At 48.7% G+C, this 27,586-nt stretch overlaps 1 protein-coding gene across 2 annotated transcripts in view; it reads right to left on the bottom strand.

The window, feature by feature from the left end:
- Positions 1 to 27,586, bottom strand: part of SORL1 (sortilin related receptor 1) — a 166,365-nt gene that overhangs the window by 118,209 nt on the left and 20,570 nt on the right. For both annotated transcript variants that reach the window (XM_018059638.1, XM_018059640.1), the window contains exons 3-6: positions 23,261 to 23,386; positions 15,066 to 15,227; positions 13,357 to 13,424; positions 7,519 to 7,699 (exon numbers count right to left, since the gene is read on the bottom strand). In XM_018059638.1, coding sequence (XP_017915127.1) covers positions 7,519 to 7,699; positions 13,357 to 13,424; positions 15,066 to 15,227; positions 23,261 to 23,386 — 537 coding nt within the window. The remainder of the gene's footprint in view (positions 1 to 7,518; positions 7,700 to 13,356; positions 13,425 to 15,065; positions 15,228 to 23,260; positions 23,387 to 27,586) is intronic.

Here is a 27,586-nt window from a genome sequence, read left to right on the forward strand (position 1 = left end):
GACCCAAGGCACGTGGCAGACAAAGACCTGGCTTCAGAAGCACCTGGGCTGTAACATTTGCTGCCACTTTCTCTTCGAAGCAGTAACAAAGTTGCAGCAAAATATCATTCACCTTCATGTTATCTATACCTAATAACTGATGGACAAAATGATATGTCTGAGATTTAGTCTAAAATAGTCCAAGAAAAAATAAGTAGTGCATAGACAGTTGGAGAGATTAGCAAACGTAGATACTCTTGAGACTGAATAAAGGCACTAGGGGAGGTCATATCAGCACACAAAAAAATTTTCTGTGTGTAGGTGTGGAAATAATAAAAAGTTTGCAGAGCTGATATTAACTGAAAGCACTTCTGGAATGACAGAGGAAAGAACTCTAAAAATCCACTCATCCATGCGAACAACAAGAGCATTGACAAAAATTCTCAAAATCAACTTTTTCAGAATCCTGAAAATTAAAAAAAAAGCTTGCAAAAATTCAAGAAGCATTTATTCAAAACAATGACTGAAGCTCAGCAAGAAGAGTGAACTTGGTGATGTTTCAACTTGTCCTAATCCCAATGCTTCTACGCTATCTGAAGTACTAGTAGCGTGGGAAACCCACAGCATCACAGCCACAATCGCTATGAAAACCAGCAGCCCAGGAGAGGACAGAACAGGTTTGGAGCTCCCCAAATGCCCCACAGCCAGAGGACTGTCAGATTTTATCTGCCTGGTGACTCGCTTGATAGCTGGATTCTCAGGTCGTCTCCTTAAATAACCTGACTCAGCTCTCTCTACACACAGACCTACAGCCTGGGCATTTAAGGGAAACGCTGACAAGCGATAAGTGTTTTCAACACCACATCTGCCAGAGAAACATTATCACTTGGAGCTCACAAAAGGTGAACTAAAAAGCATAAAAGGAAAAATGGGAGAAGATATCCATAAGAGGCCTTGATAAGCCCTGAAACATTCCAAGGAATTTACAAGGTCACACGCAAGAAGGGCTGTGTTCTGCTCAGGAAAGAATGGAAAGGGCCTAATTCCTCACGTCTGGTTAATAATCTTGAGTCTCCACACAAACAAGAAGTGAAGACTAAGGCAGAGCTGGAGAAGGCACTGAGGGCATGCCCCAACACACACTCAGAGGCCCTCAGCAAAGGCCAAAGGACGACTGGCTGAGAGCCTTTAGGTAATCACTGATCACCAGCTGACCACTAACGGTCAGGACTCCACCAGTACACCCCATGAAGGGTGCAGACTCTACAACGTCAATGCAGGAAACTCACAACACAAAAGCCAAAAGAGGCAACAATAATACTGAGAAGAGGCAACAACAAAAAGCCCTGGGAAGGACTTACCCTGATTTAGAAGAATTGCCACAGTATCTCACTTAAAATATCTGGTTTTCCACCAAAAAATGAAAAGCAAACACACACAACAGCCAATACAACCTATTCTTGAGGAAGGCCAGACGCTGGACCTAAAATTTAAATCCTCCATCCTAAATACATTCAAAGAACTAAAGGAAATAACATATCAAGAATTTAAAAGGGGGACTTCCCTGGTGATCCAGTGGTTAAGACCCAACGCTTCCAACGCAGGGGGTGTGGGTTCAATCCCTAGTCAGGGAACTTAGATCCCACATACCTCAAGGTGCAGCAAATAATAATAATGTCGAGAACAGGCAAATCCATAAGGCAGAAAGTAGATTCCTGGTTGCCAGGGGCTGGAAGGAGAGAGGAGTAGAAAGTATTGCTAGTGGCTATGACAATAAACTGTGGAAAATTCTGAAAGAGATGGGAATACCAGACCACCTGACCTGCCTCTTGAAAAACCTATATGCAGGTCACGAAGCAACAGTTAGAACTGGACATGGAACAACAGACTGGTTCCAAATAGGAAAAGGAGTACGTCAAGGCTGTATATTGTCACCCTGCTTATTTAACTTATATGTAGAGTACATCATGAGAAACGCTGGGCTGGAAGAAACACAAGCTGGAATCAAGATTGCCGGGAGAAATATCAATAACCTCAGATATGCAGATGACACCACCCTTATGGCAGAAAGTGAAGAGAAACCAAACAGCCTCTTGATGAAAGTAAAAGAGGAGAGTGAAAAAGTTGACTTAAAGCTCAACATTCAGAAAGCTAAGATCATGGCATCTGGTCCCATCACTTCATGGCAAATAGATTGGGAAACAGTGGAAACAGTGTCAGACTTTACTTTTGGGGGCTCCAAAATCACTGCGGATGGTGATTGCAGCCATGAAATTATAAGACGCTTACTCTTTGGAAGGAAAGTATGACCAACCTAGATAGCATATTCAAAAGCAGAGACATTACTTTACCAACAAAGGTCCGTCTAGTCAAGGCTACGATTTTTCCAGTAGTCATGTATGGATGTGAGAGCTGGACTGTGAAGAAGGCTGAGTGCCGAAGAATTGATGCTTTTGAACTGTGGTGTTGGAGAATAGTCTTGAGAGTCCCTTGGACTGCAAGGAGGTCCAACCAGTCCATCCTAAAGGAGATCAGTCCTGGGTGTTCTTTGGAAAGACTGATGCTGAAGCTGAAACTCCAATACTTTGGCCACCTCACGAGAAGAGCTGACTCATTCGAAGACTTTGATGCTGGGAGGGATTGAGGGCCGGAGGAGAAGGGGACGACAGAGGATGAGACAGCTGGATGGCATCACTGACTCGATGGACATGAGTTTGAGTGAACTCCAGGAGTTGGTGATGGACAGGGAGGCCTGGCGTGCTGCAATTCATGGGGTTGCAAAGAGTCAGACACGACTGACCAACTAAACTGAACTGAACCGAACTGATGAGGTTTCCTTCACAGGTCACAACAATGCTCTGGATTTAGATAGTGGTGAGCAATACCCGAGCTTATGAACATACTAAAAATCACTGAACTGTACACTTTACAAGGGTAAATGTTACAGGATATGAATCATATCTCAATACTGGTATTATAAAAAAATCAGTTTTAAATGTATTGGTATTATAGTCTCCTTTTTAATCTGTAAACACGTTTGAACTTTATTGTACACGGAGTTACAAGCGTTAGGTGCTTATGACATTGCTTAAATGTCTATGTTCGGATACATTTAAGCAATGTCACAATTAAAATAATTTGTCAATGCTTGGATTTTGGCTGGTTATCCTAAAAGTCACACTTCAATTGTGGTCAGTTAACCTCTCATGTAGAAGCCCACAATTCTGAGGCAACTACTAGGTTTTTCTGTTAACTCTATCAACATTAGGGACTTAAAAATAGCATAACGATGGTTAGAAGTTGGTTTCCAATAGTGAAATTAGTGGTTGGCTGGTCAGAATAGCGAAAGTACAATTGAGTTCTCTCAGGAAATCTGTGGCATGCAAGATGTCTGAATGAGCCGTGATATCACAAAGATTGGGCTTCCCAGGTGGCTCAGCAGTAAAGAATCTGCCTGCCAATGCAGGAGACACAGGAGACACAGGAGACACAGGAGACACAGGAGACACAGGTTCCATCCCTGGGTCAGGAAGCTCCCCTGGAGGAAGGCATGGCAACCCACTCCAGTATTCTTGCCTGGAGAATCCTATGGACAGAGGAGCCTGGCAGGCTACAGTCCATGGGGTCGCAAGAGTCAGACATATTGAGGCAACTGAGCGCACACACACACACACGCATCCCAAAGATAAGACCATGGCATGTAAAGGGCACAGCAACTTAGGGAGGCCTGCCACCTCAGCTCTCGGGGGATATACTTCAGGTTCATCTAGTGCACGCTCCTGCACCAGAGGATCCTAGCTGCCTAACGCCAACTGAAAGGGGAACAGAATCCTGCCCCTACAACAACAGTTGGCAAACTTTTTCTGTAAAGGTCCACTCAGAAGTATTTTAGCCTTTGTGGGCCATCCCGCCTCTATGCAGCAATTCATTTCTGCCACTCTAACATGAATGCAGCAATGGATGACACAGAGCAAATGAGCAAGCCTTGTTTCAATAAAACTTTACTGACAAAACCAAACAGCATGGTCTGCCAAGGCTGCCCAAGAACACCGTCTGCACCCTGCCAAGCTGTGGCTGCCATCACTTGTAAGAACAGAGAGGAGACTCCATCAAGCCCACGCATCAGGCACTGGCGCACTGCTGCACTTTGGGCAAGAAATGTCTGAGCCTGCCTTTCAGGAGAGGCTAGGAGTGAAGCTGGAGAGTGAAGCAGCCAAGCCTCACATCCTTCCAACTTTCTGGCAACTACTGTTACCTCCAGGAAGCACCTACCAGCTGTGTCTCACGAAGTTCACAAACTGATGTTAGTCCCTTTGCAGAGGTGCCTCTCTGTGGCTTTAAAGGCCCCATCGGAACTTCCCTGGTGGTCCAATGGCTAAGCCTTCATGCTCCCAATGCAGGAGCCCAGGTTTGATCCCTGGTCAGAGAACTGGATCCCACATGCCATAACTAAGAGTCTGCATGCCACAGCTAAAGATTCTGCCTCCTGCAACTGGAAGATCCCACATGCTGCAACTCAGATGCTGCGCAGCCAAGTAAATAATAAATCCCCCTGGAGGAAACAAGGCAGCCCACTCCAGTATTCCTGCCTGGAAAATCCCATGGACGGAGAAGCATGGCTGGCTGCAGTTTATGGGGGCACAAATTATTAAAGGCCCTATCATTTGGTGTGGACTAGTAAGCATATGAACTTCATGTCAAAAACAAAGGAATAAAAAAAAATTGATGGGCATCAGATACAAAGCACTCATGAAGTAACAGCTAGGCCAGGAGGGCCCCAGGGGGTTCTGGAGACTTGGAAACCAGCCCCAGTCCAGAACCTGGTTGGCTGCCCTGACATGTTCTAAAAAACTAACTTGCAAGCAGTTGGAATCAGTCACATTGCTGGAAAAAAGCAAAAAAGTTAATCACCCCAAAGCAATTTTCTGTCATTTTGCAATTATTTTCTTAGCTTTCCTAAATTGATTTGAATCCAGTTAGCATTAAAGTCGACTCATTGGAAACTCACTGGAAAAGACCCTGATGTTGGGAAGACTGAAGGCAGGAGAAGGGGATGACAGAGGACAAGACTGTTGGGTGGCATCACCGACTCAATGGACATGAGTTTGAGAAAACTCCGGGCAACAGTGAAGGACAGGGCAGCCTGGCGTGTTGCCGTCCAAGGGGTCACAAAGAGCTGGACTGAACGACAACAAACATTAAAGGCGTTTGGAATTCCCCAAATCCAGCACCTACAGTGCTGGGAACACCCCGGATAAGAAGGTGGAGGTGCAGACCCCAACATGCCTACTGATAGAGTGATCCAACTAGGGCCGATGTCATATATCCTTATGGCTTAAGACTCGAATATATTAAGCAGAAAAATACCTATTTTGTCATCCACTGCCAGTGGCATCTCTTCTCTCAACCTATCCACTGAGAAATGTCCCTTTGATGATATAATTACTGCCAAAAGCTCCTGCATATACAAGGCTTCAGGGAAGAATGTCTCAAATTTTAGAGATTCTTGGGCACCCCAGGGATTCTCAGGAGGGTGGGCAGGGGGAGAATATGCATGGGGGCCAGGCCATCTGCATTTTTAACCAGGGCCCTTGCTGATGCTGCCACAGGTGATCCTAAGACAACACTTCCAGGTGGTAGCCTAGCTCGTCTCATCTGGAACCTCCAGCTAACACCACTGACCTTGGAATCTGGTGGTCCGTCTGTGTGCTAAGGGAAGAAGTCAACACAACTACAATTTTGCCACCAATACCAGGTAAATCAATAAGCCACACACAAGAGGGGAGAGTTATAATAAAAGAACCAATAAGTTAATGTCCCCCAACCCCATCCCATGCTCCCAGTAAAAAAGCCCAGTAGCCTAATCTTTCTACATTAGGCCAAGATTCATTCAACTCTATTGTACATATGTTATATATCAAGCATTGTGCAAAATACTGGGTACCGTACCAGTGCGGCTCAGACAGACATGGCCCCTGATCCTACCACTGGCCAGAAACGGTAATCACCATCAGCACTCAGCAAAGCAGCTATGTCTGCAAAACAGACGGCTTTGAGGTCAGAAAGAAGAGTACAGAAAGCCCCAAATGGGATATATCTTATTCTTGGGTGTGAGATCTAGAAATAATAGGGATAAAGGAATGCAAGATAATGCTCTACCTCAGCCCCACTCGACTCCGTCTGTAAAAGAAATCTGAGAATCAGTCCTTGGGCCTTAAAATTAAGAAATTAAAATCACAGAAGGCACATGCCCAAGAAACTAAAACAAAAAAGACCTATGAGGCACCATACAACTGGAGGTATCAGTCCTCAGGCCTGACCTCTCACCTCCACGTTCCCAGCACATCCCAGCCCCAAGCAACTCAAGGATGCTTGTGCTCCTGGGCCGCTCTGTGTATGTGCGCACATGTATGTGTGCGTAAAAGAGACAGGCAAGGCAGAAAGCAAATGATCCAGGAGTGTCTCAAGGCAAACGGCCTGTCAGAAGAAAATCTGCCATAGTTTAGTGGTTTTAAAAAACCTTGTTCAAGGTGTGTAAGGGGGAACCCCTCTGGCCTTCAGCCTCTCGCCTCTTCTCTCCCGATTTCAACCTCACTCCCTGCTTTCCTTTTAGGGGAGATCCTCTCTCCACCCTAGAACCTACCAAGGGGACTGACCTGCTTCTGCTTGGCCAGCTACCAATCATATAAATAAGTGAGAACCTGAAGGAAAACATGACATCTGGTTTTAGCCCTTAAGGTTTAACAGCAAAAAGAGTAACCTCCCAGGCACAGGGGAGACTGTCAGAGCCCGAGGTCAAGCAGGCACCAGCCGCAAAACGCATTAGGAAAGCGAGCTCACCTCCCTCCAGCTAGAGCAGCCCAACTGACTCTTGGCCAGGCCTGGCTTTTTCCTTTACTCAAGGGGAAGTATGGTTGCAACTTGATACAGCTGCAAGGCAAGTCCCGTTAAATAATCAACTGTGGTTTTGAATGAGCAAGCCCTCCATTTCAGCATGTGGCTTCAACATATAAAATCAAGGAGAAGATTTTCCCAAAGGCTTAGAGTTAAGCTACTTACTGACAGCTGGAAGCTTAATTACTACTTTTCTTAGAGCATTAACTCCCACTAGCCAATAACTACACATTCTATTAGCCATGTAGATGAACATGTGTTCAAACCTCCCAAAGAAATCGGCCTGAGTTGAAGAGAATTCAGTAGTAGGATTAAAGAAAAAAGCCACTTAGCCTCATCCCTCCTTTCTGTCTTCTTCCATTGGGATTTCAAAGAAATGTGTGTTTGTCAAGGATGCCCAGACCAGGAAAAGACCAAATTCCTAGCACCCAGAGACCCTCTGAGTGGTTATATAAGTGTTCCCACCCCTTGACCTTTCAGAACCTTCCGGGCCCCTTGGGAAAGTCCATCTATGTCCAGCATCTACAATCAACCCCCACCCCCACATCTCTGCTTGTATGAACCCCTCTCCCAGCCTGATCCCAGAATGCCCAGCCTCAGAAAGGAAACACAAAAGCAGCTGAATCCTTAATGCTTTCAACTCACCACCACCTTGGTGGCAAACATGTACTTGTCCCGCAGCTGGAAGTCCCTCACTTCCTCCAGGATCACCTCCAGGTTCTCCCGAGACTGGAAGAAGTCTGTGCTTCGGAAAACTGTGGAATAGCCAGAGGGTTCATGCCGTTCCACGTAGATGGTGTTTGGCTTGTCGTAGGGATCGATTCCCCTGGAAGAAAAAACAAAGTGCTTGTCATCATCTCCACGCTGAGGCATGGAGGTCCTGCCATGCAGACCATCAGTGAGGACTCGGGGCCACTGTGGTGGCAGCTGCAAGTGTTTGCGGCTCTCTGTGCCACAAACCCGGCCCTTTGGTGGCTCCTTGGCTCGGGAAATAGGGGAAGAAACTGCCACTTGTGCACAGTATCTTCTGCTGGGTGGTTGTTCACAAGGCAGCCTGCGTTTCGCTCCAGGCAAGCCTGGGCTGTGCTGGAGTGAAGGGAACAGAAGGAAAAGTGAAAGGAAGTGTTTCAGAGCCAGTGAACAACGAACTGCTTGCATGAGGCTGTCACCAAGCTTCTGGCCTCAAGCTGTGAACCGCAGAGGAATGAAGGAACGTTTGTCCCCAGGATGCTATGTCCTCAGTGGAACAGCTCTAGAGGAAACCACAGGAGGAACCGGTGACCCGCCCCCCACCTTCTAACAGACGCTGCCCTTCCTGTCTGTCCCACGCCGTTGTCACGAATCTGTGCAGCCAGCGTTCATCCGATCAGCGCAGGTTCACCTCCCACGAGGCTCCTTCACAAACTCTTTCTCGCACACGCTGATCTTCAGTAACGTAGGGCTCACCCCTCCCTCTGTGCTTCCGCCACACCATCCCCCTCTGCCCACATGCCCTCCGCATAGACACTGATCTGCACGCCCAAATCCTACTCATCTTCTGAGGCCAAGTGCAAGTCCCCTTCTTCCAGGAAGCCCGCCCTCATGCCCTTTTCCCTTCTCCCAAAACTAACAATGCATCTCTGTAGCACTCAATTCCAAGTCTTTTTTATGAGTTTCAAACAAAGGTAGACACCTAGATTAAGCAGATTTGGGGATCAAACGCCTCACTTTACGCACAGTCTCATTTCTCTCCCACTGTATTACACTGTCCACCATAATGTTTCTGTCTGAGCTTCCTAGACAGAGTACATATTCCTTCAAAGGCCAAGTCTTATACTTCTTTTGATCCTACCAAGTTCCTAGCTGCATAGATCTTTGCTGCAAGGATCCATGGACATGATACAGAAGCTCTTCCAAACTGAAAACCGTAGAGTGATCATATCAAACTACTTCAGAGAAGAATCTCTGCACTGGTGTGCCCCCAAAGAAGGCCCCCAAGGGCAGCCTGGGAGGACAGCCAACCTGCCCGAGTTACCTGACACACACAAGAAACATGGAAGCCAGGAGGACCTTTCAGCAAGTGGGCAAAACAGCTGAAGACAACTGGAAGAGAGGGGCACACGAGGATGCAGTGGTGCCCAAACAGAAGCAGAAGGACTCGACGGCTCTCGGGATAATGAAGGCAATGACAAATTCCTTCAAAGATGCATTGTCAAAAGCAAGTTTCCGGGACTTCCCTGGTGGTCCAGTGACTAAGACTCCGTGCTCCCAGTGTGGGGGTCCGGGGTGGGGACCCAGGTTCGAGCCCTGGTCAGAGAACTAGATCCCACGTGCCACAACCAAGAGTTTGCATGCCGCAACTAAAAGATTCTGCGTATCAAGGGGGAAAAAAAAGAGCAAGTTCCAAGGCAAGGAGGGAAGGAAAAGAAAAGAAAGGAGTGAGGAAGAGAGAGACGAAAACAAAAACAAACAGCCTTTTTTCCCATCGTGGGGCAGGGGGTAAGACTTCCCTTTGGCCCTACAATTTGGGGTCTTGGTTGGACACTAGAGAAACCAGCCTGTATCAACATGAGAAACTCATGTTCATCAAAAGATGCTCTGTGTGCACAGTGGGATTGGGGTGGGGGAGGACATGTTCTCTTTCCACAATTAGAAGTACTGATTAAAGTACTTCCTCTACCCTAGAGGATATGCAAATTACAACACACAGGATATTTTTAAAAAGGCAGAGAGGAAGGGACCTTTATTCAGATATCTTGAGGCAGAGCTCATGCCTACTATACTTTCATAACCAAGACCAGCAGCCAACAGCTAGGGATGGAAAGAGCTGTGACTTTCATACCAATTCTCTTTCGTATTTCACATCTGAACCTCCCATTTCGGAGAGCTGCTCCCCCTACAAATTCTTGTCCTTGGAAATCACTGGCCTCCCACTTTCCAGGCTCACTGACCTGGACTTACTGTTCTCTCTCCCCTCATTTGGAAATTCCAAGCCTTGCTCTGTGTCTGGCACAGTCATTGGTCCTTGCCTGGCCTCCCCCGCCTCATAGCCCTTCTGGGATGCTGCAGGGGGCCATCTCGGGAACCCGCCCCCATGGCTCATCCTCTGTTCCATCCTGCCAATCTCCAGCTCTGGATAACATGAATCACTGGTTTTTCCTCACTGCTGCTGCTCCTAGGCTGCCAAGCATTGTGAAACAAAGGGTGCCATTATTCTCTGAGAGGTTAGCTTACGCGCTCACCTATTACGGCGAGTCCTAGGCGAAAATCCCCCCAAACAGCCTGAAATTTCCTGACTCCAGACACGTAATTATCTACAATAAGCCAGGCCAGCCCTTTCCCCTAAGATAACTATCTGCATGTCTGCACAGACGCAGAAGGTACAACACAAATTCCCAGATGTGAAGTTTTTCTGTTTAATAATCCTGCTGGTTTGCCCTCTTAATATATGATTCTCTAAACTGAAAATAGAGCAATTTGTCCCTTTAAAGTTCAAAGAAAGCAAAAAAAAAGTTTTAATGGTATTCCTTGGATAAAGGCTGTACTTGGATGAGATTGTGGTTATAATTTCACTGATTCTACAACCACTGCCCAAGGAAAATAATGAAAAAGTCAGAAACAGCTGCCTTCTGTAACAAGGAAGTCCACTGAAGATACTCAGCTCTAAGGACCCTCTCTGCTCTGTCCTTCTTTATTGTCCTTAATTACTAAGGAAGAAATAAGAACTCACTGACATTCCTCTTCAAAGTGACAACAAAAAGATGCAGACAGGATCCATATCTCATGGGTGACAACATGTAAAGAGGATAAAACTACATGTAAGAGAAAAAGGATAAACTGGGAAATACAAATGAACACATCCATAAAACCTATCTCATATCACAAAGGACCAATCTCAAATATATAAAGAGCTCCTAGAAATCAATAATAAAGAGATGAACAATCCAATAGAAAAAGGGCTAAGGGCATGAACAGACATGTCCCCAAAAAGAAGTAAAAGCGACCCTGACTTAGTTAAAAGATGTTCAAACTCATGCATGAAAAGAAAAATGCAGGGACTTGCCTGGCAGTCCAGCGGTTAGGATTTTGTGCTTCCAATGTAGGGTATGTGGGTTCAATTCCAATAGTGGATCTAGATTCCACATGCCACATGGTGTGGCCAAAAGACAAAAAAAATTTTAAAAAGAAAGAAAAATGCATATTAAAATTAAACTGACACTAAAAGACTGACTGTGGAAAAAGGCACAATTCTATGTTGTTGAGAATGAGTGAACATTCTGATGCTTTCTATAGGAAATTTGGCAAAGTTACAATCTCAATGATCCATTCACCTGGGATATATCAGTGCAAAGCTGACAGAAGTCCATGCCCTGTTGGAACTTTTATTCTATTGAAGAAAGACAAATAACAAGCATAATAAGAGTGTATTAAGACGTGATGAGTGCTACGCTAGAAAAGAACAGATCAGGCTATGGCAGACTGGGACTGAGAGGGGCACAGTTGCAATTTTAATACGATACTTAGGAAAGACCCCCATCTAGAAGGTTAGTCATTTGAGAAGACCTGAATGAGGTAGAGGAGCAAGTGTGTCTTCAGTAAAAGCTTTCCAGGCAGAGGAAAACGGCAAGTGCAGAAACCCCGTGGTAGGACTGGAGCTGGCATTTCATCTGAGAGAAACGAGACACAGCGAAGCGTTCAAAGCAGAAGAACATGATCTGACCTGGTTCTTTTTTAATGTGTATGTATGTATGTATTTGACTGCATCAGGTCTTAGCTGCAGCATGCAGGATCCAGGATAGGATCTTTCTTTGCAGCACATGGACTCTCTAGTTGCAGCATGCAGGCTCCAGAGTGTGCGGGCTTAGTTGTCCCACAGCATGTGGGATCTTAGTTTCCCAACCAGGGATGGAACCCACTTCCCCTATGTTGCAAGATGAGTCCTTAACCACTGGACCACTAGGGAAGTCCCCTGATCTGACCTGTTTCTAACGTGGCCATGCTCTGAGAATGTTAGAAGGACAAAAGCAGCAGCAGGAAGTCCAGCTGGATGACCAGTGAGGGACAGCAGTGGTTTGAAGTAAAGCAGTAGCTGGGGAGCGGATCTTGCATGTATACTGAAGGCAGAGCCAACAGGCTTTCCTGATGGACTGAACGTGAAGCAGGAAACAACAGAGAATCCGGGACGACTTAGTTTTTGACCTGAGCACCTAGAAAGTGAAAAGGGGAAATGGAGAAGACCATACGAGTGGAGCCGATTAGGGGCAGCGAAGATCAAGAGGTAACAAGTTTACCAGGTGTGAATGGCTTGACTTTCCTCACAGACCCTCCAAGTCCACTCCTGGGAATCTATTCTACACATTCGTCTGCATATGCACAAACTGAAGACTACAGGGAGCTCCCTATATAGGGCGGTCTACTGGTTAAGACTCCATGCTTTCACTGCCAAGGGGGCAGGTTCAGTTCCCAGCCAGGGAGCTATGATCCCACAGGCTGCATAGCACGGCCAAAAAAAAATCAAAAACAACAAAACAAACACAAAAAAAAAAACCTTTAAAAAAAAAAAAGATTATATACACCATCTCGGTAATAGTAAAAGATTAGAAGTGACTAAAACCAGAAAAAACTGTGCTTCTTAAAGGGTAGTCATGTTAATTTCACTTTCCTTCTCAAAAATTGACAAAGGCTCCCCACTGCTTTCAGAATTCAGTCCAAATTCCTTTATCAAGCCCTGCAGGTTCTGATACCAACATCGTTTTCTGAACTTCGCCGAATACACTGTCCAAGGATAAGATTCAGAGTTCTCTGCCCAAGCACCACAGTGCCTCATCTCTGCTATGAGCCATTCTGATCCCGTCTGGAATTCCTGTCCTGCACAGCCATGCCCTACCTGGTGTGCACATCTTGGATCAACAATAACCTGCTCTGTGGAGCTGTCTATGGTCCATCTGGAAGGACGATGACCCACCTCTGGCTTCTTGTGCTGTGTCTGTGGGACTTTGTGTTTCTTTCATGATGTGTGTTAATATGCACAAAATGTCTTTCCTTTTCTCCTAAACTGCAATCTCCTTAATAACTATATCTATCAATTATTCAGCTTCTTACTCCCTAAAGCATCTGGCATGCTTTGTATTCAGCAGACATTCAAAAAATGTTATGAATGAACAAATGAGTTTTAGAGAAAAACCCCGACTTCTGATATGATGCTCTAAAAATGAAGGTATTTTAGAAATTATAATACATGCAAGAGCTTCAAGAGTCCCCTGGATACCCTGATGGACTGGAAAATGCAAAGGTTCTGTCACTTCTCCCACAAGTTACGTTCCTTCCTCACCCCCATGGTGAGCCTGTTACACTTGCAGTTCTAATTCTTGGGCCTGGAATGTGTATTTCCTGAACCAGACACTTCACCTTGTTTGGAGAAGGGCAGATTCGCCCCGCATGGAGGAGCGAGAAGCTGAAGCAAAGAAACTATATAATTCTAATTTTTTAGATGGCATGACTTACCAAGAAACAGACTTCACATGTTCCTGAATCATGATCCAAGTCTGGCCAAAGTCATCTGATTTCCATAGCTGCAAAGACCAAAGCGACAAGTGGTCAGGATGCAAGAGACACAACATATGATCCCTGAATGGCCTGGCCAGCACACACCATGGAAACCCCACCCTTCACAATATGCCACCTGAGAAGACAGGCAAGATCACCTTGGCCAGCTCGGTTACCCACGTGCCAGCAAGGGTGGGGAGGACAGGATAGATCACCTCTGTGCTCTTCTCCATAGTCACTAAGGTCTCAATGCCTTCGTATCGGAAGGAAGGAAAAACAAACGTGGCTTCTCCTCCTTTTATAGATTATCAGAAATTATACTGGCTTGGCCAAAAAGTTCATTTGGGTTTTTGGTGCCAGCTTACAGAAAAACCTGAATGAACTTTTTGGCCAATCCTACATGTTACTTCAGATCCTCAAGTGGCGGTTAAAGCAAAAAAGATTAAACTAAGTACTTCTCATCTGAGAAACAGTGTCTTTAAAAACCCATGCAGGCCACAACGATGAGAGCCGAATGGAAAGGACTTTGGCTCAGTGCAGAATCAGAGCACCAAAGGGAATCACCTGAATACACAAGGTGTGGCCAGGAGAAATTGACTTGCCAATCTCTGCAAAAGCCCCTCGACTTCCAAAGACAAAAACTGAGGGTTCTTGTGGTCCTGGGGACCAGGGAGTGAGAAACAGGAGGCCGAAAAGAACAATCATCCACCTATACTGGCAAACCAGCCCAGCCCAAACGTGGGTTACTTCCTACGGCAAGTGAAGATTAAACAGGTCATGTTTTGGTTAAAACCTGCCAACAAACAGAATCGTTCCAAGGTTCCTCTGAGCACAGCCATTTGAAACTCACTGTGAACCCAATCCCACAGGACTGACAGGTTTCATAGAATTATGCCAGATCAATACTCTTGACATGGCAAGTTTCAACCTTGAGACAGAAACTTACCTGGGCTCTCTTCTCATCTCTCACCTTTCCTTCAAACTTGCTTGAAGGAGGAAAATGCACACGTTTATATTACACGCATATGTGTGTGCCCACACACACACAGGGAGAATATTTAAGTTAATGGTAACATCAAATAAGTGTTTCCCTGGCAGCTCAGTGGTAAAGACTCTGCCTGCAATGCAGGAGACATGGGTTCAATCCCTGATCCAGGAAGAACGGCTGGAAAAGGAAATGGCAACCCACTTCAGTATTATTGTCTGGACAAAGAACCCTGGCGGGCTATAGTCCAGGGGGCTGGAAAAGGGTCAGACAAATTTAGCAACTAAACAACAACAACATCAACTAAATGACAGGCATGCGCAGTATGCTGAAGGCCGAGGATGGGAAAGACAGAACAGAAATTCAACGAGAGGTCCCAGCAGAACTGCCATCAGCCTTCTCTACCTAGCTCTCTGATCCAATTCCAGAGCCCCAATCTACGCCCAGGACTAAGAGACGTGCCCGAGCAGTGAGAAGGGCCTGATGTATAACTAACAGGGCCACTGGGGGGTGTCACTCCCTGGCCGGGACGCAGACCAAGAGCTCCAGGGGTATATATTTTTCTGTAGCCGTGGGAAGTGAAATGGTAGCTGCACAGGTCACCCAAAGGACAGGCGAACCACCCGGGCAGAATAGAAACCTCTGGAAGCACTACCTGACTGTATTCCCGAAGCTCTCTTACCTGCTTGTTGGGGTGAGACCTGTCAAAGCCCAGGAGAAGGTTGGAGGCCTTGCTGTGCAGGAGGAGGTCGGCTGCCCGGAATGGGATAGAGAAGCCTTGGATGGTGTTGCAGAAGTCGAACGTGGTCCAGAGGTACTGAGCATAAGCATCTGTGAAAATGTACTGCGAGGAAAGGAGAGGGGCTCAGAGCAGGCCTGGCCAGGCCCCTGATGCCCCCTCCTCAACCCAGTTTGAGTCCCCATGCAAGCAAGGGCCAGGGTGGTGCCCTTGAATGTGGCTTTCTTGCCATCTGCTGCCAGTGAAGAGACTCTGGTGTACACAACACAAGGCTTGGCAAAGGAAGGGTGTGAACAGGCCAAAGTGAACCCAGACGGTGCTCCTGTTTATCCAGGTAACAAAGCTAATCAAGCCTTTCCATCCTTTCTTTCCACCGACTCGGCCTTTCTCACTCTTCAGCGGGGTCACCAGTCTTGGTCAGAGGGTTGCTATCCAGACTGGCTACACGTGGACCGGCCTGCTCACCATCCGTGCATACTCTGACAGGCCTTTCCAGAAGGATACCCGACATCACGCCCACCCAGGAAGCTGAGCTTCCCCGTCATGCCTTGGTGCCAGGTGACAGGGCAGCTCTGAGGACTCAGCTGCACTCGGGCCGGCAGACCCACCCTGGGGACCAGTGGGCGAGCAGGGGCTCAGCTTATTTTGCTCCCACATGGGTGAGCGACTCTGAACATGTCTGGCTGGAAAGGGACTGCCAGCCTAAAGAGTTCTCTAGGGGAAAGGACCAAAGCAATTCCACTGAAGAAATGTGCCCCGAATATTCCCCACGGACCAGATGCCGGAGGTACCCCAGAGAAAACAGATGATGCTTCCTCTTAAGCACCTTCCAGCCTGATGTGGGAGAGAGCCATGCCCACAGCCAGCTCCAGTTCAAGGGGAAATGAGAGTAACTGAGAAACCCAGGACAGAGTCCTGAGACAGCACAGGCCACAGATGAGCTGCGGTTTGGGGAACAGGACGTAACTCCATTGAAGATTTAGGCCTCATAGTGCAGGCAAAACGCCCACAGGGAAGGAACACGCCGTGGCCAGGGCAGTTTGACCTGGAGAACCAAAGAAGAGGGGAAACACAGCACTGGCATGATGACAGTCTTGAGGGCCCGAGGGGAACGTCAGGGAATGAGGCTGGCCGCCCCGGAAGGTGGCTGGGCCTGCGTGTGCGTGCGTGCGCACGCACACACACACACACACACACACACATGGCTGGAGGGCGGCCCCGCTCTCAGGAGCACAGCGTGAACCAAACCTAGAGCCGAGGGACCCAGCGCCGCCGCCACCGGCCAGCCAGCCAGCGACGTCCCAGAAATCAACGATGCACGGGAATCAGGCCAAGGACTCGTTCCCTAATGGAGCCCACCTGCTCCAGACCCCGCTTCAGCTCAGAACCCTTTCAGCACTCAGAGCCCCAGCCTGCAGGAACACGCCACGCTTGTCTGCACGTGGCTGCCATAGGTTCCTGCTCCTGTTCCCTCCCACTTGCTCCCCACATCCAGACTGAAAACTCCCCGGGCGTCTGTTTTATGTGTTGTTTCCTCCACAGCATCTAATGTCAAACTCCAGACTCTGAAGAAGCCTAATTAAATCTCACTCTAAAGGATAATAAACGCTGTGAGAGCAGAAACTATCCGCACCAAAAGCACAGTGATAAAAAACAATGATGACCCTAAAAGGACCATCATAATTTGGGGTATAGAAGTGTCCGCCCCCTGCTAGAAATGACATAGCCCATCTTCCTGCTCTGAAACCATCTTGGTTACTGGGGGAGGGAGTGTTCTCTCAGTTTCAAAAGTTTTCTCCAGAAGCACCCATCAGAAGCCTGCTTGCAGTTTCACATCTGAAGACCTGGCAGTCACACGCCCGGTCACGGTGTTCATAACAGCTCCAGTTTGTCAAGGGCACTGGGTCTGTACCAGGAAGCGGGCTGAACGTTCGCACACCTTGCCTCCTTTCACCCTCAGAGTGTCCACAGCACCTCCAGGCCATGAGAGTGTTATTTCCTCTCTTACTAAGGAGGACACGGATGCTGAGAGCGGTCAGCCCCCTGAGACGACTAGGGGGCAGCAGCACACACATCAGTGTCCGGCTGGTTCATCAATCCTCACCACTCTCCTTCCAACAACCTAGAGCCTGTTATACAGAGCGAAGGGCCTCAGAAAGAGAACAAGCATCGTATACTAACACGTATATATGGAATCTAGAAAGATGGTACCGGTAGACCTACGGTCAGGGCAGCAGTGGAGACACAGACATAGAGAACAGACTTCCGGACACAGGTGGGGTGGAAGAAGAAGGTGAGATGAATGGAGAGGGCAGCATGGAAACAGGTACGCTGCTGCTGCTAAGTCGCTTCAGTCGTGTCCGACTCTGCGCGTCCCCATAGACAGCAGCCCACCAGGCTCCTCTGTCCCTGGGATTCTCTCACGCTACCATACGTAAAACAGACGGCCAACGGGAATTTGCCGCAGGACTCAGGGAGCTCAAACCAAGGCTCTGTACCAACCTACAGGGGTGGGATGGGAAGGGAGGTGGGAGAGGTTCGAGAGAGAGGGGACATATGTATTCGTGCGTGTGTGCTAAGTCGCTTCAGTCGCTTCCGACTCTCCGCGACTGTAGCCCACCAGGCTCCTCTGTCTGTGGGGTTCTCCAGGCAAGAACACTGGAGTGGGCTGCTGTGCCCTCCTCCAGGGGATCTTCCCAACCCAGGGATCAAACCTGCGGCTCCTGCATTGCAGGCGGCTTCTTTACCACTGAGCCACTGGGGAAGCCTGGACATACACATATACCCATGGTTAATTCATGTTGATGCATGGCAGAAACCGACACAAAACTGTAAAGCAATTATCCTTCAATTAAAAATAAATAAATATTCTTAAAAGGCAGACTTCCCAAACTGAGCCATAGGTCTCAGCCTGGACTGTTAGGGGCAGCGATGCGCCTCCTCTCTTACTCCACTCCTCAGGCTGCCCTGGAAACCCTCTTGCCTTCTGGATACTGTCTCATCAACGCTCCACACCCCACCCCTGCCCATCTGTCTCTGCTTCTCTCTCGCCAGCTCCTGTCTTCTTCAGCTCCTTGCCCTTGGGTGACCTCCTTGACTCCCTCCATCCTCGGCTACAACCTTGGTTTACGGTTCATCCTCCCACAAAGCTTCCGCCACTGCCTCCAAAAGCATGCTTTCCGAGACCCTCAAATCCCCACCTCCACCCTGACATCTCCCGGAAGAGTCTATTTCAGGTCCTTCTTGCACCTTCTCAGCACCTCCATCCGGATGTGCCAAATACTCCACTCTGTCCAACACCAAATTCTTTGCCGCCTTCCCCCCAAACCCACTTCTCCCTCCACACATCCCACGTCCGGTCCACATGACCCCTTGCGCAGTCCCAGCACGCACACGAGGCTTCTTTCCCACTGCCTTCCTCTGGCCCTCCCTCTCAATCAGTCGCCCACCCTCTTATGCTTTCCTCTAAAATGTTTTTCACCATGAGTGCCTTCCTTTCTCTTCCCAGGGCTCCTAGTGTGGCCTGCGGCCCTACTAGGCACTCCGAGGAAACGGGGTCAGCACTGGGTTTTATTCATCCTCCTGGCTTCCAGGACCAGCAGGGAGTGAGACTCTTAGAGGGTGATCCTCGGTTTGGTCGGATGACTAGGCAACTTCATGCCTAGGCTAGTCATGGGATCCCTTGCTGATCCTTCTCTACTCTTGCCCATCCAGATCATCCTGCAGCTGTCGGCAGACACATGTTCCGAAGAGATAGTATTCACAGTAACTCCCCACCTCGGACCACTCCACAGCTCCCTCCAGTCCTCCAGGCAGAAGGCAAGCTGCTCCCTCTTCAGATGGGGCCCCAGTGACATCACGAAGCCATTCAGTGCAAACTCTCCCCTCCCCACCTGCAGGGAAACCATATTTGGCATCCTGAAGCCTCTGCCCACGCCCTTCTCCTCCCCAAGAGCTCCCACCAGCCCTGCTCCAGCTACAGAAACTGTGCCCATCTCTGAGGCTCCAGGCCTAATCCCGAGCACCCGTGAAGCCTTCACGTCTCTGGTCCCACCTCACTCGATCCCCAGCTCTAGTGACCAGCAGCTTCCATTCTGCCCTTAGGCACGTGTGCCTCCTACTATGAAGTGACCTTATCATGTGTGCACAGAACGTCCCACTCTGCTTTCAGTCGTGGGACTGCCTGGCTTTCAGGTCTGCTCAGGTGACCCCATGGATTGGCCAGCAGAGCTGACCTACTTGGTAAGTGCTTCCTGAGCTGGGCAACTTCAAGAGCATTCTCATCTCCTGGTCTGTCTGCAATCACTTAATGTTCCAGAGGTGCTTCATCCTTTAGCTTAAAGCTACATTTCCTCCTGAAATACAAAGACCTCAGAAAGAAAACAAAAGACAGTACAGAATTCATCTCTGCGTCAGCATAAGTGACTCTCTCTGGTTCTGAGTGGAGAAACCAAGAGCATAGTCAGAGGAGGCAAGAAGGGACATACCCCCAGGAGGTGGGAACCAAGGGAAAGAGACAGCACGGTTCACACTCTCCCCCAGGACCACCCTCTGGGATAAAGACAGGACCAGCTCTCGCATCAGTGGAGGCTGAGAAACCCGACTGCACGTCCAGTGACCTTAAAAGAGCCCAGACACGTCTGGCCACTGCTGACTGGTCTCGGGTTCCTCAAGAAGCTGGTGGAACTGCCAGGTGGTCAGAGCCGCACGCTGGTCCAGGCGTCAGCACATGGGACCACGAAGAAGGAAGTAGGATGGCGGGCCGGTTTGAAAATAGACCCAAACTCTCACATGACCCCCCAGCCACTCCATTTGCCTAAAGCAACACCATCTTTCCCCTTCCGCAGGCCACACACCCCCACCAGACTTTCGTGTTCCCTTTCGTGACATCTTGACCTTTCCTAGCAGCTGTTAACAGTCATTTCAACCAGTTTCAATTGCCCTCCGTGGCAGCCACAGTGAAAACATTTGTGAACAGGTGACTTGCCAGGACCTAGCACCTTTCAGGGGTTGAGTCGGGGGAGCAAAGCGCTTAGACCTGGGTGATGTTTCTCAGGAAGGGGCAGGTCTGGAGGGGGCGATCTGCCTTCCAAGGCACAAAGGCAACAGTAAGTGAAGTCATCAGCACAGTTAGAGTCACTTCCTCCCTGAGAGGTCTGAGGAGGGGTAACAGCCTCCCCTGGGCAATCAGGAACCCCACGCCTAACCTCACTGAGCCTGCTCCGGGCCACAGTCCAACTGTCAGCAAGTCCTCCAAGGAGGCAGCCCTCCACACCAACTCCAAACCATCCCCGGCTCAGCCCCAGCAGTCTGAGCAGCCCTGCCCTTCAGGGGACAGCTCTGAGGTCGCAGGCCCACTGCTCGCACCGCACCCGCAGCCCCTGGAGCTCCTTCACTGCAACCATCCCCCGGTTCTCCTCCTGTCTCGCCCCAAGGCCCTGCGCCCTGCCCTGCTCCTTCTGCTCCAAAGGCCCCAGATCCTCTTCCTGCACTAACCCCGACACCCCACCCCGCAAGCCCACAATCTTTCCTGTGATCTGACTCTTCCGATGGGCGGACTTAGCAGGTTGCTCACCACAACCTGAGACAAGCAGGAAGGGAGACAAGCCTGCTCACAGACAGCTGTGCCCTGTGGCTGAGGTGACGAGGGCACGAGATGGGGCTGAAAACAGAGACGCTATGGGGACAACCAGGCAGCTTCAAGGCCACGACTGCAGCAAGAGTTAATTTTGGGACACAGCTTCCCTGGTGGCTCAGATGGTAAAGAGTCTGCCTACAATGTGGGAGACCTGGGTTCAATCCCTGGGTCAGGAAAATCCCCTCGAGAAGGAAATGGCAACCCACTCCAGTCTTCTTGCCTGGAGAGTTCCATGGACAGAGGAGCCTGGTGGGCTACCGTCCATGGGGTCACAAGGAGTCGAACACGACTGAGCAACGAATACACACTAACACTTCCCTGGTGGTTCAGTGGTAAAGAATCCGCGTGCCAGTGCAGGAGACACAGGTTCAATCCCTGGTCCAGGAAGATCCCCTGGAGAAGGAAATGGCAACCCGCTCCAGTACTCTTGCCTGGGAAATCCTGTGGACCGAGGAGCCTGGTGGGCTACAGTCCATGAGGTCACAAAGAGACACGACTTAGTAACTAAACAAAAACAACTTTGGGATAATGTATAATAATAATAATAGCAATAACTACTAGATACATACAACCTCTCAAAGAAACTATCCCAAGGGTTGTATGATTCTTGTGAGGCGGGGGGCACACAGATGGATCCACAGGAGATGCAGCCAGGGAAGAGAGCTGGACCCTGGGGCAGGGCTCCTCAATCACTCAAGGTACTGGGAATCCGCAACCCCCGGCCTGCCTGGCCCCAGTGCAGTGGGGCAGGGCACAGGGAGCCAACTCCCTTCAACACCCTTCTGCGCTCTTCTCCAGGATGCTCTGCCACCCTGGAGTCAGGTTAGAGGGCATCTGTCCTAACTGCCCCTCAGCTTTGAGATCATCATGCAGGGGGCTTCCCTGGGTGGCTAAGATGGTAAAGAACCTGCCTGCAACGCAAGGATCAGCAGGCAAGGCTGATCTCAACTAGAGGGCACCAGTAATAACTATTCAAGTTGTTTAAAAAAAAAAAAAAAACTGCTATGACTTCCTTGGAGGTCCAGTGGTTAAGACTCCGTATTTCCAGTGCAGAAGTTGTGGGTCTGATCCCTGGTCAGGGAGTTAAGATCCCACATGCCCCGTAGCCAAGAAACCAAAAACACAAAACAGAAGCAATATTACAACCAAATTCAACAAAGACTTTAAAAATGAGCCATATCAAAAAAAATCTTTTAAAAAAATTGCTTCCTGCTGTACAGCAGAGATTAACACAACACTGTAAATCAATTATACTTCAATTTTTTAAATAAAATAATTAAAATACAAATACAATTGCTTCTTGCTGTACAGTTAAGACTGGCACAACAAACACTGTAAATCGACTAAAATTCAATTTAAAAAAGAAATTAAATAAAAACACAATTGCTTCTGTTAGTAAACAGCCCATTTAAACCCATGAGAGGCCCCGTCTAAAGTCCCAGTGGCCTTGCCCCTTCCCCAGGACCTGCCCACAATCCAGCAACTGAAAGGTTAATGCCTGGCTCAGCAGGGTGGCCTTCAGGACCCAGCTCCCTTCAGATCCAGTCTGTTCTGATTGGTCAGTGCCCTTCCAGTGGCTAAATATTTTGAATACAGTCCCTGCTCACAGACCACAGGCAACCTGAGAAGCCAGCGCTGAGGGGGAGGTGGGGGGTGTGTAGAGGAGGGGGGCAGGGGACCTGGTCAGAGGACCCTGTGGATTTCTCACTCTCCTTCCTTCATGGATGAGCAAAAAGCAGCAGCTACCCACTCCTGCACTTTTGCTGCTAAGGGGCTAGTTTTTCAGCATCCTTTGAAGCAGCCATCCACCGTATCCTGGGAATGAGTGGGGATCACTAGAGTGGGGAAGAAAGCAACCACAGACAAGTCTGCGAGCTAAAGCTACCTAACCAGAAGGCTGCCTGACCCCTGCACACAGACCCCTCTTCCTTCCTGGGGCCCAAAGCAATCTCAAGTCAAGGCTTCCTCCAAACCAAATTGCCCAGCTACCACTGTAGGACCACAGCCCCGGGCCAGCCAGCTGGGAAAGCAAGTCAGGAGTGCCAGCAGTATCAGCTGCCCTGGTTTTCCTTTCTAGACCCAGTATAGGTGGGAGGGAAGGCAGTGCACATACACAAACACACGTGTGTGCACACACTAGTGATGCCCATAAAACCAAGACTTTGGCAGCTGCCCTGGAAGACCTAGATTAGACCTCAGTGCAAGTCCCGGTGGATCCGGGTTTTTGCCACTTATGAGTCAGGCAATTTGTTTGGCAGCTGGCAGATTTTCTGTGCTTTAACCTGCCTTTGTTTGTCTAGAAATCCTGCCTGGCCAGGAACCCAGCTTGCTTGATTATGCACAGTCCCGCCCTGAAAGTGACTTTCTGTCACCGACTCCCAGGTGAGCAGAGAAACAGCCCTCAGACAGCAGCCACGCTGCAAAGATGCCCCAAGAGCCCCGTCTCCCAGCCGCCTCTAGCCAGCCAGCCCTACACAGTCACAGGGGGTGACATCCTTACACGCTTGTTGTCCGCAGGGCTGTGGTAGAACTGGGCGATCACAGCTTCGCTGCTGTTCCCCTCGCCGAAGTTCAGCTTCTCTGAGATTCTCTTGAATGACCTTCCGTAGTCGTAGGACACGTACACCTGGAGGAGAAGGCGAGAAGGAAGAAAAGGGTCAGCGAGAGATGCGGCAGGAGGGCGGCTCCGTCTCCGCCTGCAAATACGCCCCCGCCATTCTGCATGCGGGTCCTGACGGGTCCCCAATACCATGAAATCACAGACGTGAAGACAACCCACAGAGAAGAAGCAGTCGACCTCTGCGTCTGTCCCCGAGCTGGTGGCCTCTTTTCTGAGGCCACGATGATTCCCTGGAGGGGAGACGTGTGGACAGAAACCATGATAAGCTCCTCACCACGGCCAGGCTGAGTGTTTTAACAAATTACATCCAGAGGCCCAGACCGGAGAATGTGGTTGACTGAGGGGAAGGGATTGAGAATTTGTTTTGCTGTCTGTTGAAATGTCCCCAAAAGGTAATCTAATTCTCGTCCCTCTGCTGGGAAGTTTTGTCCTTACAGCATTCCAGAAGAGTTTAAAAAAAAAAAAAAAAACCCTCTTAGGTTTTCAGAGTAGCCCCAGAGATACAAAAAAAAAAAAAAAAAAGAGGGCAGTACTAAGTGACTAAACATGCATGGAGGCTGCACACAGGGTCCCAGAACCCTGCTCCAGCACCCATGTCTTCTGACCCTGTAACGCAGGGGACTGATTCTGAGTTTAGAGGAATGACAACCAGGTCTGTGCAGGTGCCAATGGTATTTATTTCCCTGCTGCTTCCACATTTCCGGCTCCACGGTAACCACAGGTATGAAACAGAAGGGTAACTTGTGCGCCACCCTCTTCGCATGATGAACTCAGAGAGCTCTCGCCCCCACCCTACACAGCAACCGCAATTATTAAAACCATCTTACAGACAGGGCAACAGGGGCTGATGAGTCACTTGCCAAAGTAACGAAGTAAGCGGCAGTGCGGCATCCTGACCCAGGCTGCCTGCCTCTAAAGCCAGAAACCTGATGGCCGTCCCACCTCCAGAGACGGATGGAAGAAATGGAAGCTGTCAGATATTCGGACCCTGGACTTCCCTACCCCATTCACTGTGAAATTAATATAATCAGTGGGTTAAAAAGGAGCCCGACAGATGAAGATAATACTAACAACACTGACTTAGAACTGGGGAAAGCATTACAGATAAAGGACAGGTGAGGCCCAGGAAGGAATGGGACCTCGGGATGAATCCTGTTGACTTCAGCAGCAACACATTCCGAGGGCTTCACATGAGCCAGGTCCCATGCTAGACACCAGGCATACAAAGACATAGCCCTTCACACCACGAGGATGTGAACATGTCACTGCTTACGAACAATGACCCCCGTAAACAATGAACAACACGAGGTTTGTGCAAAGAAAATTGAGCACACACGTGGTCATTAATATTTATTAGATGTCGAGGTTGGAAGAGCACAGAAAGAGTCTCTGCCGGTATCTGAAGAATCCCTGTTACAAACACACACGCTTAAATACAGCACATGATCCCAGCTACTAAACACACAGTAAGGGGCTGCCGCAAAAACAGCTTCTGAAAGCCAGCAGCTTGAGAGCTCACAGATCACCTGAGAGGTTGGAAGAAAATGGTGCTTTCTCACTTCCACCCTCCAGGCCGAGAACAGAAAGAAGGGTCTCTTCCGACACTCAAAGTCACATGGAGCAAACTGACGGCTTCTCCAAAAGGGAGCTCAGGCCACTTCTAGCCCCAGCATCCCCTAAATGGAAAATCCACTCCAAGTCACCTTCTCAGAGACACCAGTGTAATAATAAGTTCACATCAGGGCAGCATTTTTCAGTAACAATACTCTTTTGTATGAGCTTCCTAGGTGGCTCAGTGGGTAAAGAATCCACCTGCAATGCAAAAGACAAAGGGGACGCGGATTTGATCCCTGGGTCAAGAAAATCGCCTGGAGGAGGGCATGGCAGCCCACTCCCGTATTATTCCTGGAGAATCCCATGCACACAGGAGCCTGACAGTCTACAGTTCATGCGGTTGCAAAGAGTCAGACGCGCCTGAAGCCACTGAGCATGCACACAGACACACTCTTTTGTATACATCATCTCTCTGCATCTTTAAAAACCCTGTCGAATGAGTCTCTTTCCTGCCCTCCATGGACCTGGAACATAGCAGGTGCTCAGGGAAGACTTCTGGAATAAATAAGCGTCATTATAAACCACAGCATGAGTAAACACACGTGCTCCGTAAATGAACAAGAGTGAGATGAATGGATCCTTAAGTGACCAAGAGAATGACTACTTCCTTATATAAGAGAAAACAGAATCTAAGACTCCAAGAAATGAACCACGAGGCCAAGGTCAAGCTGCTTGAAAGTGACAAAACCAGGACAGGTTCCTCCCAGCCCAAGCCCCGCTGACTTTCCAGGCTCACAAGTCAGCCTTCTGGGTGAATATCCTCCTCTGTCTCTCTGCTCAACAGGAAGAAAAGCACCAAAGCTACAGCCCAGGCAGTGGAAGGAATGCTGGATGGAGGCAGAAACACCACCTTGAACGGAACACAGGGCTTTCCCTGGATTCCCCAACACACCTCTCACTGGTGGTAGAGGGGCAACCACCCTCCGACCAAAAAGCCCCTCCTTAACATTCTTGTCTGTAAGCACACCCTATCGCTTTGGGCTTATACTAAACAGAAGTTACGACTGGGAACGTGAGGGTCCTTGCTATGCCTGCAGCTCTCAAACTGCTCATCAACCTTCCTTTCTCCAGGCTAAACAATTCCAGCACAGTATTTTGATCCTGTCCTCACAATTCTCATTCCTATTTGATCAATGAATCAATAGGGCAAATGCAAGCTCGGGGCCACGCACAGCTATCTGCCTTCCTCCCAGGAGAAGGACCCTGGAAGGACCTCTGCCAGTTGTTCGGATAAGAAGACCAAGCAGGTTGATGGCCTTGTAGCATCCACACTGCACCCCCGTTGGTACATTCTGGGTCAGGGGGTCTTTTCCTCGTGGCAGACCGAGGCTGCTGCCTGGCTCACTGCCCACAATGAGCTCCAGGTGTTGTAGGGCAAACTGCCGAGGCTCACTCACCTTGTGCTTTGCAGTTTGTTTTGCATCCAGACACAGGTTTCTGCCCTAATCCATCCTCTCTGGCTTTGAGAGGACATAATTCCCTAAGAATTAAAGCAAGGAGGTGTTTTTTCTTTTCCAATTGAAGTATAGTTGAGCTACAGTATTATATTAGTTTCAGGTGGACAACATAGTGATTCCATATTTTTATAGATTATATTCCATGTAAAGTTATTACAAAATAATGGCTACATTTCCGTGCACTGGACACTATACCTTTGTGGCTTTTTTATTTCATATATAGTAGTCTGTATCTCTCAATTCCATAACTAGTTTCTAAACTGCCAGAAGTTGCTAGTTAAATGAGTCTTACCTATAAAGATGGTCCTTTGAGGTGAACATTTTTAAATTATTTCTCCTGTACATCAAAACTATATAATAAGGAGGAGGAGGAGAAGAGCGGAAAAGGGAAGAGGAGGGGAAGAAGGGTTAAAACATCCAGAAAACATCTCCATGTCTGGTGACATTCTAAGTGCTTGACACCAGTGCTTCTCAAACATGCCTACAAATCACCCCTCAGGACACAGGTCAAAATGCAAACCTCAGATTCAGGAAGTCCCAGGGTGAGAACTGAGATTCTGCATTTCCAAGCACCCTCCAGAAAATCCCCATGCTGCCGATCAGCATACCACCCTTTGGGGAGCAAGATGTCACAAGGATGAAATCACAAGATTTCTCATTGATGGATGAGAAAACCAAGGGGAAGTGAAGGGTTTGGCTGAAGGTCAGACAGCTGATGAATGGTAGAGCCAGGATTCAAACCCACGCGCTCAGTTCTCAGAGCTGGGGCTCAGCTAGACACCGGCTCCCATAGGCTACCAAGTTCTGCACTGTTGGCAAGTGAAGGCCCTGCTCCCCGGCCAGTCCCCAGAGGCAGCAACTGCAACGCCCACAACTCTGGGTACAAGGGCAGTGATCCCCACCATTCCTGATGCCTGCACTGGGTGATTCCGATCTTCTAGTGGACAATATCTCTGGAAACTTCTTTGGTCAAATTATGTGGCAACTGGTGGGTATTTGATAAAATAGGTCAGAAAAATGCAGAAATGAGAGGCAGGGACAATCAAGAAAAACAACACTTTCGGTTTTCTTTCATCTCCAGACTTAACACAGAAAAAGAAGGGTCCTGTAGGAGCCGTGCTTCACAAAATCACTG

Source organism: Capra hircus, chromosome 15 (assembly GCF_001704415.2).
Source record: "Capra hircus breed San Clemente chromosome 15, ASM170441v1, whole genome shotgun sequence".
NCBI classification, from domain to species: Eukaryota; Metazoa; Chordata; class Mammalia; order Artiodactyla; family Bovidae; genus Capra; species Capra hircus.